The following is a 21,738-nucleotide window of genomic DNA, read 5'->3' as shown; positions in this document are numbered from 1 at the left end:
TGTGCGAATTGAATATAAGCGATGCCGGAATTAACCTCCGATACGACGACGTCTTACTCAAATGGATCTGTTCATTCCTTCTGGTCCAACCATCGCCATCACGATGTCACCTCCAATCAACTCCAGAAGGTTCCTTCCTTCTTCCTTGCTTTCATTAGTTATCTGTTTGAAGAATATAATAACATTCGGATCTGTATTAGCTAACATATTCTTTTCTTCAATCCTGCTGTTATTGTAAGTTGCTTCAATTGTTATAGATTACTAATAAGTTAGTCATCCAGGTAGGCCAATAAATTAGGAACTGAATGCTACTTGGAGACAGACAGGATTTACATGTAACTGTATATATATTGCCAGAAGCTAGCTAGGTTTTATGAACATGTATTTTGCAGTTATTAATTGCAGCACTACAATAACTTCTGTGTTACAATAAATAACTGCAAAATACATAATGTTAAAACCTAGCTAGCTTCTGGCAATGCACACTTTCATGTCTGTTGTGTCTATAAAATTAAACTTAGATTTGAAATATTAGGCATATCTCAAAATTACATTCAATTGAGCCGGTTTTAGTGTTATAATCTTATCTGTTTTAGGTAGAAGCTATTATGGTTGAAAGCATTTTTTATTTTACCCATATGAGTTTGTATTAAACGTTGAAAGCATTGGATTCTGACTGTTGATCTCAGATGAATCAAATACAGAGTTTCATTTTGTTTGAAATGTATATTATTAAATAGCTGAAACTTGTTAGTGACTGGATTTGTATATCTATTGTAGTTCTGGAGTGAGTTATCACCACAAGCTCGGCAAGAGCTCCTGAGAGTTGATAAACAAACTCTTTTTGAACAAGCTAGAAAAAATATGTACTGCTCCAGATGCAATGGGCTGCTTCTAGAAGGTTTCTTGCAAATTGTCATGTACGGAAAGTCTTTACAGCAGGATGGAGTAAAACCTCAAAAGAATAACATTATTGAAGATTTTTGTGTGACGTCCATGTGTGATGATGACATTCAAGATCCATCTGTACATCCTTGGGGCGGTCTAACCACTACACGCGATGGAACACTTACTCTTCTGGATTGCTATTTATATTCAAAGTCTTTAAAAGGCCTTCAAAATGTGTGTCAGCTGTAACCTTATATAACTTTTGCTTTGTTTGTTGTTTTTTATGTGGAGTGGTTATATTTTGTATCTCACATTTTACTCAATCAGGTATTTGGCAGTGCCAGATCAAGAGAACGGGAGCGTGAGTTACTTTATCCTGATGCGTGTGGAGGTGGAGGTCGCGGGTGGATCAGTCAAGGGATGGTGGGGTATGGTAGAGGTCATGGGACCCGTGAAACATGTGCATTGCATACTGCCAGGCTTTCTGTTGACACTTTGGTTGACTTTTGGTCTGCATTAGGAGAAGAGACACGACGTTCTCTTTTAAAGATGAAAGAGGAGGATTTTATGGAACGCCTAATGTATAGGTATGCTGCTACTATTGACTTTGTGAGCAAGTTATTCAGATAATCTCATAGCACACACATCATCAAAGGAAAAGAATATTTCAATGTTCCTTTTAAGTTTCATGTGCTTCTTTCTTAAATACTTGAATGAAGCATCAGATATACTGTTATTTTTATATGGCCTTTTAGAAGGGCTGAATAGGATGTATGTAACCAGGGGTTATTTGGAATTACATGGAGTTATGTTACAAGTAAACTACAATACTACATTACTGCATTTGAAACAAACTTCTAGTTTCGAATGACTGTTTAGTGTTTGAAGTTGAACATTAACATTTTGGTTAAGATTAGGGTTTAGAAACCCATCGAATGCATTATGTATACCCGGTGCTCTTTTGGTAACCTATGTTCATGAACCCTATCTAATTTGAAATGATAGGAGGTCAAAAACATGAGTAAAATGTACTCGGTTTTAGGCTTCACACCAATAGAAATACTATGATCTCTGGGTATTCACCTTCAGTAGCATGCCTTTCTATCAAAGTTCATAGGTCATTCTCAATCATTTTAATGTTATCTACTTGAAGAATTGCTTAAAACTAGCTTATAGATTATTCGTTCTCTGAACCTTTTTGATTACTGCTTGTTATAAAATGTCGCTGCGCCATAGCTTGAATGTTGGATCATAACATCTAATAAGTTGAAGATCATGATAACAGAGTTAGTATTGCAATGGCATAAGAGCTTGTGTCTTTTTTCTTTTTAATATTTCTCGTGAATGGTTGGATCTGTATTATTGTTGATCTACAAAACATGAGATACTTGACAGACCAAATATGTAATAATCTGTATGGCAATAGCACTTGTGTTCAAAGCTCTGGTTCTTTCATGTGCTGAATTCGGCACTGATATAAGCTCTAATGGGATAACTGTATAATCTGTTAACAGTTTAACTATTTAAGGATATTTCATATATTTGTATGTTGACATGCTGTATATATAGATACGCGTGTCACTTTCGGTGAAATCTGTAAACTTAATCATCCTACCTTAAGTTGATCTTGACACCAAGTTCTTGCAATTGCTTCTCACCCTCATTATCCTGCAACTCTTTTTGTGAAGAAAAAATCGATAATGAGGAGAAATGCTGAAGTAAAAAATCAGTGCAATTTGAACTCCTGTAATTATTATAAAACTTTCTTAAACTGCTGGTAAATATTGTTTGGCATTCTATTTACTTACAAAATAAACCTTTTGCCTACTTATTTTACAGGTTTGATAGCAAGAGGTTCTGTAGAGACTGCAGAAAAAACGTAATTCGTGAGTTCAAGGAACTGAAAGAATTAAAACGCACGAGGAGAGAAGCTCGCTGCACAAGTTGGTTTTGTGCGGCCGATACAAGCTTCCAGTACGAGGTGTGTATGACAACAAATTAATTCACAAATCACAACCTTAATAACATTTCTTGCATATGCGCATTAAACATCACTAATCACAAGTTTCAAACTCTACAACTTTTAAACCTTTAACAATATCGCACACAGTTTTATGCATTTATGTAACTCAGATGAAGCAACTGTATACTTGCAGGTAACTCGAGATACAATCCAGGTGGATTGGCATCGAAACTACGCTGACTCAGCAGGAACTTATCATCATTATGAATGGGCTGTTGGAACTGGAGAAGGAAAATCTGATATACTAGATTTTGAAAATGTTGGTTTAAAAGTAAGGGCTCAAGTGAACGGTCTAGACCTCACTGGTTTAAATTCCTGCTACATCACTCTAAGAGCATGGAAAAAGGATGGACGATGCAATGAACTTTCGGTCAAAGCTCATGCTTTGAAGGGTCAACAATGTGTACATTGCAGGCTTCTTGTTGGTGACGGTTTTGTCACAATTACAAGAGGAGAAGGCATTAGAAGGTTCTTTGAGCACGCAGAAGAGGCTGAAGAAGAAGAGGTATTGCAAGGCTCAACTGTGTTAAGTTAATTTGTATGGCATGTTGTTATAAGTGTTAACTGTTTAAGTTAATTTCAGGATGATGATTCTATGGATAATGATGGCAATGAACTCGATGGAGAGTGCTCCCGTCCTCAAAAACACGCAAAAAGTCCTGAACTTGCCCGGGAATTTCTTTTAGATGCTGCTACTGTAATTTTTAAGGAACAGGTTTGTTTATTTACATTTGTGTTTTTCTGATGAAGCCGGCATTAATTTAATAAAGTGACTGAACTATGAAGTTTATCTTTGTTAATTATTATCAGGTTGAAAAGGCTTTCAGAGAAGGCACTGCTCGTCAAAACGCACATAGTATTTTTGTATCACTTGCACTAAAATTGTTGGAAGAACGTGTGCTTGTTGCGTGCAAGGATATTATTACTTTGGAAAAACAGGTAAGTTGCTCTTCTTTTAGATATTGCAATTGTACTCATTTAATTATGAACTTAATTAATGGGATAAACTGGTAAATAAAAAGCAAAAACAAATCAGGTCAAATGGGTCAAAGAGGTTGTAAGTCGTCAAAAGTGCATCTTTAATAAGCAAAAACCCCATGCATTGCTTTACTAAAACAGTAGATTGCTATAGTAACAATACGATTTTATATTCATAGTTAACACATTAATTGTTTTTATAGTTTAAACTGCTTGAAGAAGAAGAGATGGAAAAGCGTGAAGAAGAAGAACGGAAGGAGCGTAGAAGGTTAAAAGAAAAAGAAAAGAAACTCCGTAGGAAAGGGAGATTAAAAATTAAGTCAAAAGAAAGAGAAAATAGTCAACACAATCAACTTCCCGCTATCTCCAGTAACGCCCTTGATGAGGAACAAACAAGTATTGATGACGAATCGAATGCAAGTGACACCATAAACTCTCTATGCAAAACAGAAGAACTTACTCATATTCAAGATATTCAAGATACCGTGTCATTTACACCTGTATCAGAAGATTACATTCATGAGGATCAAAATTTAAATGATGACATGTCATATGCAAGTGATCACTCAAAACATCCTCGTAGGAAACCTAAGTCATTCTGGGACCAATCATCAAAATGGTCTGATAGAGGGCGGTTCGCGGTGGTCTCTGAAAGTGGTGGTATGGTAAGCAAACCCGACCCAAGGGCTCACAGTGATGGTTTTAGAGTAAACCGACCTCTAAGAAGCAATAATAGTCGGGCTAACGTAAGGTCAAATGGTTCAAGGTACAGTGAAAGATTGTATTGTTCTCATAACAGGTCAAATGACAGATATGACTCTCATGCTTGCAGTTGCTACCAACAAAATGACTATACAGATGTCACGAAACCGTATCATCGTGGAAACAAATTCAGCAATCAAACAGAGTACGTTAAAACCACAAAGAAAACATGGGAACCGAAAAGTAGTATAGATTCACCGATCAAAGTTAAATCTGTTGACCCGTCAAACGGGACGAATTCAGTGGCAACTAATCACGACCGCAACGACTCTAAGGAATCGAACAGCAAGATAGAGAATGATGTCGATACTATAGGCCGGCCCACTGATCTATGCACAAGTAGTAATTCAAATTCTGATAGCTGTTCTTCGTTTTCTTCTAACACACAAAATCCTGAATCATCATCCACATCAGATTCAGAAGATGCTAGTCAGCATTCCGAGTTAGCTAAAGAAACCGTGTGTTCTGAAAACCAGGATACAAAGGAAGAGGAGACACCTACAAAAGTGTCTTCATGCGAATTACCGTTTAAACCTGCACCGTTTCATGAAAACAACACGAAAAAGGATGTTACGGGGAATAAAAATAATATTATTCCCCCGCCATTGCAAGCTCAAGGCATCCATTTCCCCATGTTCCAACCTCCATCTATGGGTTATTACCATCAAGGCCCGGTTCCATGGGTAACAGGCCTCGCAGCCAACGGGTTAATGCCACTGCATCCGAGCCCGTACTTGTTCCCGAGCTCATTTGGGTATGGTTTGAACGGGAACTCACCATTCCTTCAGTATGGTGTAGGTAACCTTCAACCACTGGGTCCACCATTGGTCAACCACGGTCCACCGCCAATGTACCAACCGGTCCCACAAGTGAACGGCATCAACATGAAGGTTCAGGACCATGCCAATGCTCCAGCTCTACAAAAGGTTGAGAAAAATGAGATTTCTGACAAAACAAGGAAAGATGATAACGGGTTTTCACTCTTCCATTTTGGTGGGCCCGTAGCTCTTGCTAATGGGTCGGTTGAGGTTGATGGAAGTTTGCCTTCAAAGGTGGTTGGAGATGCCATTGAAGGTGGTAATGCTTGTGCAAAAGATGCTGTTGAAGTTGAAGAGTATAACTTATTTGCAGCAAGCAACGGGGTACGATTTTCGTTCTAATACCATGTCAGGAATCGTGGGTTTTTATTCATGACGGTAATAAATCTCAAGAATGTTCGATGTGCTAGTTTGATTGGTTGCGTTTTCGTTGGATTTTTCGTGTAAAGATATATAGAGTTTGAGTTGTTTGAAGGGTGCTTGTATGCGGTTTGTTCTTTTCAATTTTCATATAGCAATGAAGCATTTGCTTCATATTTTATTGTGCGTTTGACTTTGTTGAGTGGCGTAAACAAGTTCTTTCTTTAAGCATTTAGGAATAATAACGCATGCATTTTGGTAATCTCAGTTCTATACATGATTGTAAAACCATCGTTGCGTACATTACTCGTTATATAGCGGGCCTGCAGGTTTTCTTGCGGGTGCTAAGTATGGCTTTTACAATTCTGCCTAGCTAATTTGAAATATTTAATACTCAAGTACACTTTTAACAATTTCAAGTTTTCAACGCTAAGGGTTCAACCTGCCTAAAACCAACAGAACAGAATATTCAACAGTGTTCATAAAAACTAAATATAAGTAATAAAAAGTTTCACTAGATTGTGTAATATCTTTTGTTGCAATTTTGACAGGCAAACTAAAGTATATTCCTTTTCTCATAAAGAGGAAAAGGAAACAAATGCATCCCCTACCATTCAAGTTTTGCACCAATTACAGCCTACAGAATCACTGAATCAACCTTTTTAGTTGTGCACCACAATGAAAACCAAATTGGTATCCATTATTACAAATATGCTTTATTTTTATATGAAAAATTATATTTTATAAATCCTTAAATAGACCAAACCATCTAAGCCACAATGTTTGCTCAACGTTTCATTTTTTTTTGGTTTGACTAGTTAACAATTCGGCCAAGTATTTGGACTTTTATTATTTAATTACTTATTATATTCATGAACCATCTTTATTGTTTTAAAATAGAGTTAAGTTCGGTTTTCGTATGTGATCAGACTATTTTTACTAGTTCGGCTTATATGACTTCATTTTAACCGTTTTAGTTTAAAAATAATTTTTTTGTAACGATTCAAATCAATCATTTTGTGTAACGATTCAAATTAATCACACCAACTTTGTTGGCCATTTTTGTTTAGTAGAAAAGCAATTAAGTTATTTCACATAAAGACTAATTATACAAATTATTAGGATTGGTGACGGCGTGGTAGCCAGATCTGCGGATTAAAAGAAAATTTGAGGGGTAGCATGGACTAAAATATTTTTGTTAACATTAAACAAAGATGAATAACATAATTTTGCACTGAAAATGTACTTCACCAAAAAAGTTGAGAGACTCATCAACTTATGCTAAATCCGTCATATTTTTATTTTTTTAATACAAGTCTAACTATACTAATAAAAGAAAATAATGAGAATGATGTGACAATCTCACATTCATTCTTGGCCTAATATATCTTCTCATTCATCCTACCTATACATGGGTTATGGAGCAAAACCATATTGGCAAATAAGTTATAATTTTCTTTTAAATTCTCTAATTTTTCATCTCATTCATCATAACTATCCATTGGTTATGGGTCAAAATAATTTTGCCAAATGGGTTATAATTTAATTTCTAATTCTCTAATTTCTCATCTTATTTATCATATATATCCATGGGTCATGTGGCAAAACAATTTTGAGAAATGGGGTATAATTTCTCTTCTAATTCTTTAATCTCTCATCTCATTATCATAGTTATCCACGGGTAATTGGTCAAAACAATTTTTGCAAATGTTGTATATAAAAAAATTGAATTTTTAAATTTGAGATTTTATACTTCTTATTGTTTGTACTATATATTTTATTTTTTTTTATCTATAATTTTGTTCATTCTTTCATATAATGGATCTTTTTATCTTTATTATTTTATAAATCTCGTGTAATACACAGGTTCAAAAGCTAGTTATATATATAATCTTAAAGAGAGAGGGGTGATTGGTGTAACATCTAGCTCATCGCACCACCAAGATTGTTCGTTTTGCCCACAAATAACTCACGGATTTGTTTTGTTGTTGCCCAGGTATGGACTTCTCAGTAGGTCATCTATCATGTTACCACTCCCACCTGAGCACAGTTAACTGTGAAGCTCTCCTATCGTCCACTACCATCAAGCCTAAAACGCGTTGGTGATTTAAGAGACGAGACATTTACTTATGAACCAAGAACTTCTCTTGTTCACAGCTGATGTGGAATTTGCTTAGGATATTACAGCTGGACAAATAGGTGTGAGGTCTATATGGGCTGCACTATTTGAACCATTATGAGAAATCAAGATAGAAACCCATAACTATTGTACAGACAATGCTTAAATGAGTGAGAGAGAATACACATAAAGCATTTTCGTTTAACAAATGCACAAAGATTGTTGAATGAAGTTGGTTCAATCATTCTTACCTTTGTTAAAATTGAGTGACCTCGTCACGTTAAGGTCCATGGTGTAAAATTCCGTTTGTATTTAGAAATTACACATTCCAGAAATTACACATTTCTGTCGATTACTGGTTAAATCATATTGAATTCGTTGTTTTTAAAAACTAGTCTTGGTATATTTTAAAATTCCACATAATGTCCTATTAAAGTGTTGAGGTGAAATTGTTGTTAACTAGGGTGTTCAAAAAATCTGTATCAAAAAATTCGAATCGGAATTATCCGGCAATTCGGATACCCGAATCTGGGATATCCGAATTTTCGAATTCGGATATTGATTTTGAAATTTTTCAGATGGTTCGGATATCCAAATTATCTGAAATATTTTTTTAGTTATTAAATAATTAATATTATTTATAAATTTTAAGATAATTTTCGGATATTTTGAATAAATTTAGGATATTTCGGATAATTTTCGGGTATTTCGGATAGCTATTCGGATATACCGTTTACTATCCAATCAGATATTCGAACTTTGGATATCCGAAATTTCGGATTTAGATTCGGATAGTGAAATCTACAATCCGAAAGGTCCAGAAATCTGAAAGTCCGGATATCTGACTTTTAACACCCATACTGTTAAAATAGATAAAAGTAACTAGACGTCAATTGTTGTTTTATGTGTATACAATAGCCAAACAAAAATCCTAAACGAGTATATCAATCAATCATACCCAGTGGAGTCCCACCAATAGCAAAGCTATAAGTAGGGTCTGGGAAGGGTGGGATGTAGGCACACCGTACTTCTATCCAACTGGATAGAGAGGTGACTTTCAAAGAGACCCTTGGCTCTTGACTACATATGTATGCGGCAATATAAAAGGAATGTATAAGAATTATAATTACTACATAGTCCTATAACTTCACCTGTGTGGCTGTGTGTAGAAACAATGTATAAGATAATTTGTAGTCACAAATCCACGTCCTCTACCACTTTAGTTTTTGGATATCCGAATAGCAAAGTTCGGCAATACATCTGTTTTTGTAATTGTGTACTTACATTTTTAATTGTATCACCTATTCACATTTTACATTAAAATATTAGAGTAAAGTGTCATTTTCGTCCTTGTGTTTTGGCAAATAATGCGAATTTAGTCCAAAAAGTTTATTTTTTTGCATATGGACCCTCCACGTTTCCCAGTTCTTGCCATTACATCCAAATCACTAACTCCGTTAATTTAATCGTTAAGTCAGAGGTAGACATGTCTTTTCACTATTTATTTATTATAATACTTATTTTAGCGAACTACAGTTTTCGTCTTTGTGGTTTGTCCAAATCTGCGGTTTCACTTGCAATCAAACACGAATTAATTAACCTCGTTAATTTTGGCCGTTAATCCATTTGTGTGCCCCTCACGTGACGGCCAGTTTGTCGTTTCTCTCTATAAATAAACTTCATTCCTAATTCGCAAAGCCCCCTCACGTGAGGGGCTGTGGTCTATTTGAGGAAAAAACAAGGAACAAAACTGCCTCTAATGTGAATGGCACACTGATGGGTTTAACGACCAGACTTAACGATATTAGAGAATTCGGGTTTAATTGCAAGTGAAATGAAACCATAGGGAAGAAAATTGCAAATTTGAATCTACTGGACTAAAACTGTAGATTTGGACAAACTAGAGGGACGAAAACCGCAGTTCACTAAAATAAGTATTATAATAAAGAAAGGGTGAAAAGACATGTCTACCCCTGATTTAACGATTAAATTTAACGGGGTTAGTAATTTGGACATAATTGGCAAGAATTGGGAAACGTGGAGGGCCCATATGCAAAATATAAACTTTTTAGACTAAATTCGCATTATTTGCCAAACCACGAGGACGAAAATCGCAATTTACTCAAAATATTATTACCTACCTTATCTTCAATAAACTACATATTATTGTAGCATAATAAAAAAAAAATATTTTTTATAGGATAAAACCAAATCTATTTTTTTTTCTTTGAACGACCAACTAAGTAACATCGGGTATTCCGTACACGACCCCCATTGGCTAAAGGTAGCCCGAGCCGACCACTAGTCCGGACGGACGGAGCCCCTAGCGGTCACTATTAAAAATTTAGTAAAATGAATGTAATAAACTATAATTTAATATCATTAAAATCATTTTTTAAAACCAATTTATGTATTTGTATAAAACATATTTTATTTTATTTTTTTATATATAAAATATATTAATCAATATAATCACATAAACATCCTACACAAGGATGGAGCCAGAACAGCATTCATAAACAAGCTCAGGTAATGGATTTTGTTACAAGTCAAGGCTATACGAACATCACCTAGCTTGCTAATCACTAATCAACCCTTAGGGCGGGCGGGGCACTGAGTGAGGAGGGAGCCATCACGCGTGGTGGCTCTTAGCAGACCGCCGCCGGTCCCCCATCACGCGTGATGGGGTGGTGTGCGTGATAGCCATCACGCAAGTGATGGATGTTTATCGAGGAGAGACGTTGGGAGGTAGCCGTTGGGAATGGGAGGGAGCTGTTGGAGGGTTTAAATGGTGAGGGGTGTAGTTGCCGGATAATGGTGCCTGAGAGATGGCCGGAAACTCGGCGATCCACAGCCGTGATTCCCGTTGGTGTCTTCGGTAGTGGTGATGGATTCAGAGTCCAGTGTGGGTGTGGGTGTGGGTGTGGGTGTGGGTTTGCAAGTCCAATGGTGGTGATCGGGATGTGGGTTTGGGTTTGCAAGGGTGGGTGTCTTCGGAAGCTGCTTATTATTTGACGATGAGATGAGATGCAAGATGGGTGTGAGTTTGCAAGGGTGGGTGTGGGTTTGCAATTAAATAATAATAATAAAACCTCATCACATCACACCACATCACCCCTAGTAAAAATCCATCACATGTGATGAATTTGGGGTTGGTGATGTGGCACACCACCATTGGAGGTGGTGTGTGAGAAGCTTTGCACCACCCCCTCCCCCTTATTGATTATTGTCACACCAACACCACCTAGCTTACTAATTAACCCCTATTGATTAAACTTACACCAACTAGCTTATTAATAAACCACTATTCACGATCATGTTGAGTGTACAACTTCTTGATATATGCCCGATTAGGGCACCCCATGTTAGGTATGAGCAGTGAGCTCATATAAGGCATTGTATTTTGTGACACACCTTTATACTATGTTGTATGGTACATTATACGCCACCTTTATACGGATGACGGGCTGCTTGGGCATGGGGCAACCTGGACAACCACCGAGACACTTAATTTTCGAGGGCACAAATTTTTTTATATATATAGATATTTTTCTTTTTTAGTAAAATGGATATAACTATTAACCTCCTTATTATATATTGGGCCAAATATTTTTTACGCACGATTCATTTAAGGTATTAGGCCCAAACTAAATTTAAAATAATAATAATAATAATAATAATAATAATAATAATAATAATAAAACATGCACGAGTCGCGCGGTGGCCGATTGAATTCCAGAAACACTGAAACACTAAGAGACCAAAGGTCGATTCCTAAATCATGATTGTGATCTTTAGAACCTATCGAGTATCGACCAAATCATATTCTGATTACTGATATTATAATATTTCATGTTTTTTTTTAGTTTTTAACTTATGTATTGATTGAAGATTTGAATCATTTATCATTGAATGATTGTCTGATATATTGATACTTATCTAGTTATCTTTTACCTCCATTTACTGATTCAGTTATATCATGACAACATGTGAGATTATCATGTGCAAACAGTTCAACTTTTGGTCATTATTTGTGATATATGAAAATTTACTAATTATGAATTGTAATATGTGTATAATGTATTAGAGTGATTAACTATATCTGATTAGCTAATACTAGCAAGAAAACCCGCCGCAACGACGTTAGTTTGGTTAGTATAGGTTAAGTTTGTTATGACATTATGCAAATCAAAATATAACTTTGTAAACAACCAAAATAACTAATATTAGCACGTATACAACATATGATCAAAACGACACGAATTCGGTCGGTGATATTATGTTTATATTGATACCTAGGGGTGAGCAAATTAACCGTTGTTAACCATAAACCGAACCATAACCGAACCGATTTTAACCGATAACCGCTATAACCGGTGGGTCGGTTTAATGATTTTTGAAAACCACCAAATACGGGTCGGTTTTGGTTATTGATAATATCAAACCCGCCATAACCGAACCGCCCCGTTTATTATACTTATGAATCGACAAAGAGGTTTGGATATTGGAATTAGTGCCATAGCAGGAGACATTCTTTTGACTTTTTAGCTTCAGTTTCTCTTCCTAATTTATCTCAACATACTACATCAATTGGAACGTTATTAATGGTGGCTTTCATATTGATATTCACAATCAATATATCAATATTAATTAAATATATTCAGATTATATCTTTTTGTGTTTTGTTTCATTGTTTCTTATCGAATTAACTTGAATTTTATTGTTGGGTTATGTCATGGTGTTTTGTTTGAATATTTGGTATTAATATTATGGATTATGTATTTTGTTTGATTGTTCTATGTCTTTTTTTTTTTTGTTTTTTTTTTGATAATATTTAGTACAAAAGTTTTAGGCCTAATTATATTTGTTTTGGTCATGGTTAACCGACCCATAACCAACTCGTTATAACAATCAAAACCGATTAACCGAAACCGCCATAACGGATCGGTTATGGTTATGGTTTTTTATTAACCGCCATGTTGGTTATGGTTATGGGTTTTACCAAAACCCGCCCAAACCGCCCCATACACACCCCTACTGATACCGACACTAAACCCAAAAAACAAATTAGTAAACGACCAAAATAGTAGCGACTTATATAGCTTATGATGCAAGTTTGTAACGGTATCGACACTAAACCAAAAATAATTTAGTAAACGCAGAGGATACTAGTGACCCGCATAACTTAGGATTGTGAAAATATAACATATTAAAAGCGATATTTATTCAGTCGGTAGAACATGGGAGTTGTTGTCGCCGCGTCGACGTGAATTCGGTCAGTATTGGGTACGTTTGTTATGGTTCCATAGCTAAACCCCAAAGAAAACAAAATCTATAAGATTAACATATTTAAAAAACAAAAACATGGTCGTTACGAAAACAAACCAATACGAATTTGATCGGTATCTGTTAGGTTCATTACAATGCCGAGAGTAAAAGAGAAATAACAAAATGAAATTGTAACATGTCTACAATAACTTTAACGTGTGTTTGGTTTGTTGTTTTTGTTATTATTTAACTAAGATACAACTATTATTTAATATTTAAGGGAGGTGGGGGTGGTCCAGTTTCCATCACTCACCACACCCAATGGTGGTGTGCCACATCACTCAATCACATTATCACTAGTGATGGAATTTAGTGGGGGTGGTGATAGTGTGATATATATATATATATATATATATATATAGAAATAGGTGAAATCTCCATCACTAAATCCCCATAACTCGTGATCATCATCACGTTTATTCATCCATCACCCGTGATGAAAGGGGTGGTGGCGGTGTTCGTGAGCCCATCACTCGTGATGGGGTGGCCATCACGGACCACCTCGCCCCCCTCTAATACTTCCAATACTAACTTACAAAATTAGAACTAATGAAAAGATGAAGGAGGTTATGTGACTGAGGCAAGGCCGCCACGTGCTATGGTATTTGATTTTATTACTTTATTTGCTATGTTTATTGTTATAATATTAATATTGTTTAAAAAAATTAACTTATATATTTCGTTACTCGTTAGGGATTTTTTATTTCAGCTCAGCTGAGACGTATATATTCTCGGAGATAGCCATGTTTATACTATATTGTATGGTACATAACATGCCCATATAGGCACCGAACATGGTACATTATGCGCCCTACAGTTTATGAAGTTTACATGATATATTTTTCATTATTATTATTAGTTTACTAGTTTTTATCCCCTGTATTATAGGGGCTGTTTTACATACCCGTTTTTAATATTTATATATTTTTTGGGTTTAATTTTATTTATTGTAATAAAATTTATGATATACTTAGAGTTTGATGATAAAAATGTTTCACAAATAACTAAGATGTTATAACCCGGTTTAAAAGTTATCTGGGTTTGGTAAGACCAAAGACCCGCTTATTTTTTTTACTATAAAATTGTTTCTTAATTATAAATAATATTTTTTTAAAAAATCATATAATAATTTTTAGTATATTACGGGGGTTGTTTTATATTATTTGTTTCAAATATTTATTTATTTTTTGAATTTTTATTCTTTTTTATTGTATGAAAGTTAATAATATACTCATGATTTAATGATAAATTGTTTCACAGATAAATGAGATGTTATAACCCGGTTTAAAAGCTATATGGGTTTAATGAGATCAAAGAGCCGTTTATTTTTTTTACTACAAATTGGTTTTTTAATTATAAATAATATATATCTTTTTTTAAATAAATCATATATTAATTTTTAGTATATCCATACTTTATAGGATTATTATATCAAATATTTGGTGAGAATAGTTTTTAATTTAATGAGATGTTATGACCCGTTTAAGAAATATATGAGTTTGATAAGACTCATACCCGTGAATTCTGGTCAAATGCATGAGAAACCTCCATTTAAAAATCAAGCAAATCTGGTGACTCCAAAAAAGGGGGGAGCGACCACATCGTGACACCTAGAATTTTTGGGTTTTCGTTTATATATATCATATTGGGTCAAGTTATTCTACAAATGGTAACAAAAATGAGAAGTGTGAGAAGCAATAAATAATTGACATGTGTCAAGTGAGGACCATAAAAAAGGGTATATAGGTACATTTACACATTTTCTCTCTTCACATGCAAGACACATGTTAATACCCCAATCATTTTAGAATGTCTATAAATTTTCGTATGATATTTAAAAAAAAATAAAATTCATCATAATAACAAGTGTTTTTTTATATTTAATATGAGTATGATTTTTGTTATATAAAATTTTTAAAAAAAATTACGTCATTGTGTCTTTTCGCTTATCATTGTGTCTTTTCCCGTCATTGTGTCTTTTCGCTTATCATTGTGTTTTTTTCGTTATTGTGTCTTTTCACTTATCATTGTGTCTTTTTTCGTTATTGTGTCTTTTCGCACACCATTGTGTCTTTTTCGCTTATCATTGTGTCTTTTTGCACACCATTGTGTCTTTTCGCTTACCATTGTGTCTTTTTTCGTCATTGTGTCTTTTCGCACACCATTGTGTCTTTTCGCTTATCATTGTATCTTTTTCGTCATTGTGTCTTCGTTGTGTCTTTTCGCTTATCATCGTGTCTTTTTTCGTCATTGTGTCTTTTCGCAAACCATTGTGTCTTTTTCGCTTATCATTGTGTCTTTTTTCGTCATTGTGTCTTTTCGCACACCATTGTGTCTTTTTTCGTCATTGTGTCTTTTGGCACACCATTGTGTCTTTTCGCTTATCATTGTGTATTTTTTCGTCATTGTGTCTTTTCGCTTATCATTGTCTTTTTTCGTCATTGTGTCTTTTCGCACACCATTGTGTCTTTTTCGTCATTGTGTCTTTCCGCACACCATTGTGTCTTTTCGCTTATCATTGTGTCTTTTTCCATAATTGTGTTTTTACGTCATTGTGTCTTTCAACTCGTCATTATGTTTTTTTAAATGCTAATAACACCGTTGTGGAATAATAATATGTAAAAATAATGATAAAATAACAACAAATTATCTAATACATAAAACACAATGATTAATACATGTTACACAATAACTTGAAACGTAAAACACAATGGTGAATACGTATAACACAATGACTTAAAACGTAAAACACAATGGTGAATACGTATAACACGATGACCTAATACGTAAGACACAATGGTGAATATATATAAAACAATGATTTGAAACGTAAAACACAATGGAAATAACATATTACACAATTAACAACAAAAAACACAATAAAAAAAGCTCATTAATTTTTTTTATATCTATATAACAATATGATACTCATATTAAAGATAAAAAAGCTTATTAAGATGGTGAAATTTTTTTGAAAAATAATGTCGTATGACAAAGTTATAGACATTTTAAAATTATGGGGGAATTGACATGTGTCTTACATGTGAAGAGAGAAAGTCAACAAAGGTAAGTTATTACCTTCATGCCCTTTTTATCAATTTTTATTTATTAAATTAATCACAGTCATTCAAATCTAAGATCAATGGACTAGATTACTTCTCACCCTTCTCATTTTTGTTGTCCTTTGTATTTTAACTTTACCCATATTATAGATACTAGTTTGATCCTCCCGTGTTACGGGAGTTTATTTAAGTTTTTGTTTTTAATCGTTTTGCTATTTTATGATGATTTATTTTATTTTTTAACGTAGTTTGTTTTAATTTAATACATATATATTAGTTTGTTACTATATTTTTTTGCGTTTGGATATTTTCAATTGAGATGTGTAGGTTTTTTAGATTTTTAACGAACAAAAATACACGAACATGAACATGTTGATTTTTTAAATGAACAAAAATGAACACAAATATTTGTCTAATGAAAAATGGGACGTTGATGTAGTTGACAATGGCGGGTAGTATCGGAAGTTAACCGGTGATGGAGATGATCGACCAGCAATGAAAAACATGTAAAGAAGATAAATTGAATTAGTGTTTGATGATGAAAGTATTTACCAATATATAAGATCTTATAACCCATTTGAGAGCTATTAGGGTTTGGTAAGACCCATAACCTATGAAAATTATTCTTTGATTCTTAATGGGTTATTTCACAAATAAATGAGATGTTATAACCTGTTTAAGGGTTATCCGGGTTTGGTGAGACCCATTGTTAAATTTGGCACAACTAAGTCGATTATTAATCAAGAACTAATCTTGACTGTGCTTAATATAAAACAAATATTGTTGTATTTTTGATTTGTAGTTGCTGTACGTACAGCAAGAAGAAAGAAATAAAGAATAAAAAGCTTTGGATGATGGCTGCACTTTTTCAACTTGAAAACACAGTGGCGACGAAGACTTTTTGACAAACAAATTTACTCCAATATTATTAAGAAAACGACAAACGAAAAAACTTAATAAAACCTATATGAACCAAGGGTTTATATAATACCCTTAATTCGAGTCCTACTCGTATTCAAATACACAATTTGAATCTAACTCAAATAGGTTTAGGATAAGACTAACTTAATAAAAATAAGACAAACTTATTAATAAATAATAAACGAATTATTATTTAAATCTCCTCCAAGCCACCCCATGAGATTTACCGAACCGCCCTTAAATATTGTCTCGTTTAACACTCCCTCTCGATATTTGCTTCCTTCATTCCCAAACGAGTACAAAACTTCACAAGTTTCTCTTTTGGCAAACTCTTTGTGAACATATCAGCAACTTGCTCCAACGTGTTAACGTATTTAAAATCAATTTCTCCATTTAACACTTTCTCACGAATAAAGTGATAATGAACTTCAATATGTTTCGTACGCGCATGAAAAGTGGGATTCTTAGCCAACAATATTGAAGACACGTTATCTCCATACAAGGTTACCTTCTCGTTCTTACCTTGATTTAACTCGTTTAGAAAACGAACCATCCACACGCACTCTTGCGTAGCCATAGTCGCGGCCCGATACTCCACCTCGGTAGTCGAAAGTGACACGGTAGGCTGCCTTTTGCTGCACCATGTAATAACACTTGAACCAATCAAGAATACATACCCGGTTGTACACCGTCTCGTGTCCGGATCTTTAGCATAATCGGCATCGAAAAACCCGATTAATTCCATACTCGACTCCATCTTAAACTTAACACCATAGCTCGGAGTCGACTTCACATACCGCAACACTAACCGGGCAGCTTCAAGGTGCGGTTTTCTTGGAGCTTGAACGAATCTACTAAGCACACCAACAACATACGCAATGTCGGGTCGAGTCAAGGTCAAATAAATAAGACTTCCAATTATTTTCCTATACATGGTTACTTCTTCCAACTCTTTTCCTTCTTCGGCTCGAAGAGACCCGTTTGGTTCCAAGGGTACCCGTATCGGTTTGCAACTTTCCATACCGAATTTCACCAAAAGATTAACGACATACCTATTTTAGTGAAGTATAAACCCATCATTCTCGTACTCGAGCTCAAGACCCAAAAAGTGCTTTAATTTCCCAAGTCTTTCATGAGAAAACGAGTACACAAATTCGTTTTTAATTGCTCCACCACGTAGACTAAATCACCGGTTATAATTAAGTCGTCGACATAAACGAGGACGACGGAGGTTTTGTCACATTCGGCTCGGACGAACACACTGGTATCGGCTATTGTAGGAACAAATCCGTTAAGTTCTAAAAACTCACCAATCTTACCGAACCAAGCCCGCGGTGACTGTTTTAAGCCATAAATTGCTTTCATTAACTGACAAACATAATTAGGAAAATTTTGACTTACAAAACCTCCCGGCTGATCCATGTATATTATACGATCCAAATCGCCATACAAAAAAGCATTACTCACATCCATTTGCCATAAATCCCAACCTTTGCACGCGACAATTGCTAAAATTACTCGAACCGAAACGAGTTTAGCTACGGGACTAAACGTATCTTCATAATCGATCCCGTACTCCTGGGAAAAACCCCGTGCCACTAATCGAGCCTTATATCTTTCTATCGACCCGTCGGCCCGTCTTTTAATTTTAAAAACCCACTTACACGAAATCGGTTTACATCACCCGGCTTCGGAACAAGATGCCAGGTCTCGTTACTGGCTAAAGCATCTAACTCTTGCTTCATGGCTTCCATCCACTTAGGATCCCGTAGGGCCTGCTCTACAGTTTCGGGTTCATGTTCAGTTTCTTGACTAACAAATAACGCGACGTTTGCATACCTCGGGTTCGGTTTACTAACCCGTTCGGTCCTCCGGACAGCCGGTACGTCACCTCCGGTATTAACTGGTACAACTGAGGTGTTGGTTTGACCGTTCGTTTGACTAACTAACGACCCGGTTTGCCATGGATCAGAGCGTGGCCCGTTTCGTGTTCCTGAAACAGGTTCGGTGTTAAGTGTTTGTTCAGATTCTTCTTCTAGATCGTTGCCACCAACCTGAACCGTAACATACTCATCATACTCTTTTTGTAAGTCATGTGTGTCGGGTAAGACTTCCTTACTTGGTGACCACCATGATGAGTTTTCATCAAATATTACGTCCCGAGACACATAAATTCACCCGGTGCTCGGCTCACAACATCGCCACCCTTTCTTTTCATTATCGTAACCAACAAAAATACATCTCGTTGCCTTTTTCTCCAACTTGTGTCTAAGATGCCCCGGGATGAACACGTAACACACGCATCCAAAAACTCGAAAGTAACTAACATTCGGTTGGATTTTGAACATCTTCTCGTATGGTGACTCGTAGCCCATTGCTTGTTGTGGCAATCAGTTACTTATAAACGTAGCGGTACTCATTGCCTCCGCCCAAAATCTCCCCGGTACATTCTTGTTGTGCATCATGCTTCTGATCATGTCGGTTAGGGTGCGATTCTTTCTCTCCGAAACCCCGTTTTGCTCGAGAGTATTAGAACACGTTAGTTGGCGTTTAATTCTATTTTCTTTAAGAAACAAAGAAAATTCACGGGACGTATACTCGTCTCCGTTATCGGAACGAAGACACTCGATGCTCCTCTTTAGATCCCGTTCGACTTCTAACTTGAAATCTTTAAAACGTTCAAACGCCTCGGATTTCTCTTTCATGAAATATACCACAAATATTTCAAATAATCATCAATAAATGATATCATATAACTCATACCTTTAATTGACGGTTGTTTCACTGGACCGAACACATCGGTATGAACTAGTTCGAGAGGGGCTTTAGCTCGATAACTAGAGTTCTCAAACGGTTGCTTATGAGCCTTTCCAAACTGACAACCGCCACACACCACATCCGTTTTTACTTCGAGTTCGGGTATTCCCGCCACCAACTTCTTTTTCACGATTAATTGAAGTTTATCATACCCGACGTGGCTTAAACGTTGATGCCACAGATCTGCGTTTAGATTCTTTTTCACCTTATTCACATACGAAGTCCCGGCAGACAATACATAAACCGAGTCTTTCTTTCTCCCTTGAATCACCGGTATGGATTTAGTTTCGAACTTATCGAAAATACTCACCTCGTTTGCCCCGAACAGAACATATCGTCCGATGTCGGTGATTTGAGGAACTGATAACAGGTTCTTTTTCATACCGGGAACATGAAACACGTTTTTAAGAACAAAACCACTTTCCTCAGAATTCGGTGAGAGATCAACCTCACCGATATGAGCTATGCCGTGTCGCGAATCATCGGCTATAACTACCACCTGATTACCCTCGTACTTAACCGGGTTCTATAACCGCTCCTTTTCACCCGTTAGGTGATTCGAACAACCCGAATCCACAATCCAATCATTTAATAAATTTAAAGCAGGTTTTATCATAGCCATTAACGCATGAACTTCTTCAATTCCGGCATAATGGGCCTCGGCATCCCAAGGCTCTTCAGTTCGATTTTGCGTTGTCGCGACGTTTCCTTCTTCAGTTGCACTCGCTGTACAATACTTTGCGATGTCCCCTCGCATGCCACAATTATAACACTTAAAAGCTTTAAACGACGGACGTTTATCCTTTTTATTACGGTTCCAATTCTTTCGATCAACGCTTCCTTCCTGTTGGTTTTGTTCCTCGGGTTTATTTCGATCCCACGGTTTCTTTTTGTTGTAACCGTGGTTGGGTTTGAACTTTCCTTTTCCTTTGCCCGCAAACAACGCCTCGTTTTCTTGCTTCGGTACAGCGGAGACTGACACACCGGCCATTTGTTTGGCTAAGGATTCCTGTCCGAATAATAAATTTTCAAATTCCGAGAGTGACGGTTGATTCGGCCAACCTTGAACAGCAGCGACAAACGACTGAAATTCCGGCCTCAACCCGTGAATAATAATCCGTTTCATCCTCGCGTCTCCGATCCTTGATTGCTGATCTAAATCGGCAATCTCGCGACAAAGCGATTTCACTTTATGGAAGTACTTTGGAATCGTCATATCTTTGTGAGTAACCGAAAGCAACTCGTTTTCAAGAAGTTGTAATCGGGTGTCGTTTTTCTTCGTGAATAGTCGTTCAAGAATATCCCATGCATGCTTCGGTGTTTCGGATTCTTGAAAGTGATCTAACAACTCCTCTTCGACTGTTGTTTTTAACACGAACAACGCTCTCCCGACTTTTACTCGCCACTTTCCGATGGCACCTCCGGTGTCGTTTCTTGGCACCTACGTTTCGGTTCCGTTTGTTACCTCCCATAGGTCCTAACCTTGAAGGTATGACATAACACATGTCGACCAAACCCGGTAATTAGTTTGGTTCAAACGCTTGATTCCGGCGACAAACGACATATCGGCCATCGTTTCCTTCTTCGTCGGCTTCTTTTCTCACCACGAGTTTGTTTACGATCTACAGACCCGGATAATCGCCAAAGGCAACCGTCCGTGAG

General features: G+C 36.0%; 2 protein-coding genes across 2 annotated transcripts; one reads left to right on the top strand and one right to left on the bottom strand.

Moving 5' to 3' along the window:
* Nucleotides 1–6,007, top strand: LOC143608887 (uncharacterized). The gene is made up of 8 exons (XM_077083803.1): nt 1–129; nt 781–1,122; nt 1,216–1,475; nt 2,728–2,869; nt 3,045–3,416; nt 3,495–3,626; nt 3,722–3,850; nt 4,093–6,007. Exons 1-8 carry the CDS (start codon nt 22–24, stop codon nt 5,809–5,811), a joined length of 3,204 nt encoding a protein of 1,067 aa, XP_076939918.1. The 5' UTR covers nt 1–21; the 3' UTR covers nt 5,812–6,007.
* Nucleotides 6,008–20,602: 14,595 nt separating this feature from the next.
* On the bottom strand, nt 20,603–21,649 carry LOC143608882 (uncharacterized). The gene is made up of 2 exons (XM_077083798.1): nt 21,593–21,649; nt 20,603–21,517 (listed from the first exon to the last, which is right to left on the bottom strand). Exons 1-2 carry the CDS (start codon nt 21,647–21,649, stop codon nt 20,603–20,605), a joined length of 972 nt encoding a protein of 323 aa, XP_076939913.1.
* Between the last annotated feature and the right edge of the window lie 89 nt (nt 21,650–21,738).

This window comes from Bidens hawaiensis, unplaced genomic scaffold (assembly GCF_021521415.1).
Source record: "Bidens hawaiensis isolate Kalapana, Puna unplaced genomic scaffold, B.hawaiensis_p1.1 tig00419442_1, whole genome shotgun sequence".
Lineage (NCBI taxonomy): Eukaryota > Viridiplantae > Streptophyta > Magnoliopsida > Asterales > Asteraceae > Bidens > Bidens hawaiensis.
This window is presented reverse-complemented; position numbering and strand designations above follow the sequence as displayed.